Below are 5,000 nucleotides of genomic sequence, written 5' to 3'. Positions count from 1 at the left end.
AATGAGAAATTTAAAGAATGATAATTGTCATGTTCTACCAAAGAGTTAGACTCCCTGGTAGATCTATAACATATAGATCTAGTACTGACATCTCTGCTTCGTTGCTTTGTGTTTGAGTATTCACATCTAAAGTTAAATTTAATTTTAATTGGAATTGATATTTAATAAGATACTTTCACGATTATTTTGGCGGTTGAACATACAATAATGAATTCCGGATTGGTTTTCATTCACAACCCTGAGTCGCCGCCTCGAGAAAGGTTATTGTGTGATATCCCCAGGCCATATCTGGTCCCGTTTCACTTTGATTACCCTGTCAAACAAGTCAGCCTTCGCCCCTGAGAGAGAGAGAGAGAGAGAGAGAGGGAAAGAGAGAGAGAGAGAGGGAGAGAGAGAGAGAGAGAGTCAGACAGACAGACAGACAGACAGACAGACAGACAGACAGACAGACAGACAGACAGCGGAAATGAACATTTCTAGTTAATCAAGTTTCATTCTTATTGTGAGCGTTCGTGAATTTGTATTGCTTTATATATTTTTAGTGAACGCATTGCCAAGCTCACTGCCAGACGGTTTTTCTTTCATTGATATTTTTATACGTATATGATACCTATCTATCTATCTAACTATCTATCTATCTATCTATCTATCTATCTATCTATCTATCTATCTATCTATCTATCTATATATCTATCTATCTATCTATCTATCTATTATATATTTATATATAAGTGGACTTGGGTGGCTTTGTGCATAAACTCCTCCCTTATTACCTAACCAACACCTTTGAAACTTTGCAGGCGTCCACAGCATCCATGTGGCTAGGACCTAACTTTTTTTAAAATCCACGCAAACTGCTTTCCCCGATATTTCCAAAATACTTTGTTTCGTCCTCACAGAGTTCTAATTTTAGGAAAGTTCGTCTTCTAAGAGGCCATTGTAAACAAGTGAGGTTTCCGTTCACTAGGTGTGCGCAATGTTTCCATACCTTTGAAATTCTGGAGTGTACAACCACGAAAGCGGAATAGAGAATAAATTTATACATCTATTATAATTATATTTGGCAACTTGGAAACACGTGTGTCACTTTTCTCTCAAGATTTATTGCTCCATTCCAGCAGAGTGTAACTGTAGTAGGCCAATGACTTTCAGTTGATGTTTTATTTTCACATGCTTTTAAATGTGAAAAAAACCAAAAGAACTTGTTGTTGATTTAAGAATACAGAAACTGCCCTTGCAGCCACTCGAAATTAAATGTGACAACATTGAGCAAGTGTCAGATTATAAGTATTTGGGTGTTATAATAGACAACAAACTCAACTGGCGTTTCCACACTTCTCTCCTGCATAAAAAAGTGAACAAAAGGCAATTTTTTCTAAGGAAGCTAAAGTATTTTAAAGTTGATAAAACATTGATGTCCATGTTCTACCATTCAACCATAGAAAGTATGATCAATTTTTGTGTAACTGCATGGGCCGGGAACACAAGACAACAGGATAAAGAACAATTAAATCGACTAATGCGGAAAGCAAGTAAAATTTCAACATCTACATTCCCCTTCTTTGATGAATCGTACATAACAGCTTGCACTAAAAACAAATTACAACTTTTTAGACAATAAACATCTCAAATAAAAACTTCAGTCAGAAGTAAAAGTCCTAGGCTTCTGATCTGTAACAAAGAAAGATAATATAGAATGTAATTTTTACCATCATCTATCAAAATGCTTCCATCTTAACCATCTTGTATAAGTATACTTACGACCTTAGAGCATGCATCATACATTGAGTGTGTATATCTTAAGATTATTATTGTTTATATTGCTGCTCATTTATAGAATATTATGCATGTGATTGTAAGCCTACGTATGTGTGCATGTGTGTGTGTGTGTGTGTGTGTGTGTGTGTGTGTGTGTGTGTGTGTACACGTGGTGAAACACCAAACAAAACAATGTGCCAGAATCTGGACAATAAAAATATATCTTATCTTATCTTATCTTATCTTACCTTATCTTATTCCTTTCATCGAAAGGGGACCCAGCTAGTGTTTATATAATATATTATATTATGCATAATACTGTGTTTTTCATACACACCTGTCGATTAATTTTTAACGTGTGATGTCTTTTTTTATGTAATGCGCACTGAGCATTTTTTACAAAATATAAATAAATGCGAAGAATAAATGCTATTTATTCTTATTATCATATTTTCTTCTCCTTTCTTCTTCACACAAACACCAACCTTTGGCGTGCCCACAATGATCCCACTCGCCACCCACACCATGTTGTGACGTATGATGCCCCACGGCTTGTTGTCTAGCACGTTGCGTGGATTATTCACTTCAGAGAAGGCCACAGTGTTCTCATTGAATCCACCAGGAACTTCTAGCTTGTAGGTCTTGTTGGCTGGGTAGAACTTGGGGTTAATCAGTAACCTAGGGACGGGATGGAAGTATGGAAAGATTATCTGAAGGAGGAGGCATAAAAGTTAACTTCTAGCTAGTAGGTCTTGTTGGCTTGGTAGAACTTGGAGTGAGTTAGTAATCCGTAGTCCGAGCGACAGATGAAAAAGCTTTTTTAGTTTTAGTAAGAGCGCACTCATATGACCTTACGCAAAACGTAAGAGTTTTACGGCACTTGCAAGACAACAAAGTCATATAAGTGCCGAAGATGAGAGGTGTTACAAGGGAGTAACAAACATTTAAAAGAAGTAGGGGAGATAAAGACGATAGATGTTTGATAGGAAAGAAGAAGCAAACCACACCAGAGCACCCGCCAACCAACCACAGAAAAAACTTGTTTTGTGTCATAACGTGTTATGGTGATTCTGGTGATTCTAAAGGCCCGGTTACACGTAACGATAAATTATGCAAAAACTGGACGATAAAGCGATCATACGATAAAACGTTAGGTGTAACCACAAAATTGTACAAAATTGGGACGATTGAACGATGGTTTGGAGACTCGGTCGAGAAATCAAGCGCTGCTTGATATTTTCCGTGCGATCTCGGTCACTCTTGAGGGAGACGCGCTGTGACGTAGATTCACTTTGAAACTTGGCACTGCGCAGAACGAAACTAAGGACTCAAAATCTTTAGAAATAATTCTCGTAGGTAAAAACTGATTTCATATTCGGAATCAGCGTCTCAAAATAATCACAGTTGCTCGCGTAGACTTGATTTGGTACGTTATTATGTATATTTTAGCAATTTTGTCATTAAGTTGATCGTCAATGGTGAAGCTGTGCATCAAGGTCAGTCGGTGCGTTGCACATCTGCTGCAGTCAAGTCATAGCATCCGGGCTTCCGGTTCTACACACAACATGGTAGGCCTACAAGTATGGCCACCCTTTTCTAAAGACACTGTTTTGCTAAATCAAAATGTACATGTGGGGAAAAAAAGGGGGAGGGGGGGGGCTCTCGTGATCTACAGGTACAGTGTTCGCCTTTCATTCATTAGGTCTAGAGCTTGAAACCTTCACGTAGAGTGTAGGCAAATCGCTGTTGTCGCAAAGAGACATGGTGGCTTTATGACGAGGAATCTCCTCAATCGAAAGAAAACTTAATGATAGATTGGAACGTGTAAACAGACAACACAGTTCAATAAAACGGACAGTTCTCTCATACGACGAATCTGATACAATTTATCGTTGCGTGTAGCCGGGGCTTAACTGAGTTTTCATTGCTGATTTCAAATCTGATGGGGGGCCAAGCGCTAAACTTTGAGCATTTTTGTCGGAAAGTTAAAATCCAAGATGGCCGTCATAGAATTTCGAGTGAAAGATGTTGTGAGAGATATCTTGCATTTAAAGACATAAAAATGTATTCGGGACGAGACGGAAGGAAGGAAAGGATGGAAAGATAATCTGAAGGAGGAGGTATAAAAGTAAACTTCTGACTTTTATTTTCCTGTCGAACATATTTTGTCAGTATTTCTCCTCCTTTCCTTTCTCTGTATGCTACTCTCACGTTACACCCCGAATCGGCACTATTGAGACATATTAATGTTGGAAGTTCTGTCAAACGTTTACTAAAACTAAACTTGACTTCAGACCTCGAATTAGTATTTATTTGACCCCGTACGCACGTCCAGGATAAAAATAAATTATGTGAGTCACCTTACATCATAATGCAAATGAAACTTTTAACTGTTTTAAGAATAAGTGTGAATTAGAGAGAGTGGTAAGGGATATGCAAAAGTGGCGTCGACTGCTCTCCGCCTTATGAACCAAATACGGGGTGCCCACAACGGAATAGATCCGGCCGATCACCCGACTCGGTCGCCTCAAAAAAACAAATGTATTTGTTTTTTGTTCCAGGCGACCGAGTCGGACGCTCGGCCCGATCCAGCCGTAGTGGGCACCCCGTATAACGATATATGGAAAGAGTAGGCCTCAGTGTGAAAGAATAAGGGGTGGGGGGGAGGGGAGGGAGGGCATAACGCAGGGGCAAATTTCTAAACGTGTAAATGCGTAGAAAGAAACATTTTCTGAAGTGACCAATCGTATCCTCCTAATCCCGTGACCTGATTTGGTGCGGAATATCCCCCCCCCTTCCCCAACCTCAATGTTGTTGTATTGTCGACTTCTTGTTTTCTTTTTGCGAGTGTGCGTATGTGTGTGTGTGTGTGTGTGTGTGTGTGTGTGTGTGTATGTGTATATGAGTGATAGTGTGTATGTGTATGTGTGTATATGTAAGTGTGTATGTTTATGTATGTGTGTGTATGTGTGTGTATGTGTGTATGTGTGTGTATGTGCGTGTGTAACTGTGTGTATGTGTGAGTGTATGTATGTGTGTGTATGAGTGTGTATGCGTGTGTATGTGTGTATATGTGTAGGTGTGTGTGTATGTGGTGTGTGTATGTGTGTGTGTGTAAGTGTGTATCTGTGTGAATGTATATATGTGTGTGTGTGTGTGTGTAAGAGAGATGCAGAGAGATAGAGAGATAGAGAGATAGATAGATGGATGGATAAAGGGAGAGAGAGAGAGAGAGAGAGAGA

The 5,000-nt window shown here is 39.1% G+C and overlaps 1 protein-coding gene across 1 annotated transcript in view; it reads right to left on the bottom strand.

The window, feature by feature from the left end:
- Nucleotides 1–5,000, bottom strand: part of LOC101860858 — a gene marked incomplete at its 5' end in the record, with an annotated part of 6,595 nt that overhangs the window by 1,048 nt on the left and 547 nt on the right. Inside the window, 1 exon segment of the mRNA XM_013089587.1 lies at nucleotides 2,244–2,436. Within this exon segment, the coding sequence (XP_012945041.1) occupies nucleotides 2,244–2,285 (42 nt within the window).

Source organism: Aplysia californica, unplaced genomic scaffold, assembly GCF_000002075.1.
Source record: "Aplysia californica isolate F4 #8 unplaced genomic scaffold, AplCal3.0 scaffold00991, whole genome shotgun sequence".
NCBI classification, from domain to species: domain Eukaryota; kingdom Metazoa; phylum Mollusca; class Gastropoda; order Aplysiida; family Aplysiidae; genus Aplysia; species Aplysia californica.
The sequence above is the reverse complement of the archived record's forward strand: the minus strand, read 5'-3'. Positions and strand labels throughout refer to the sequence as shown.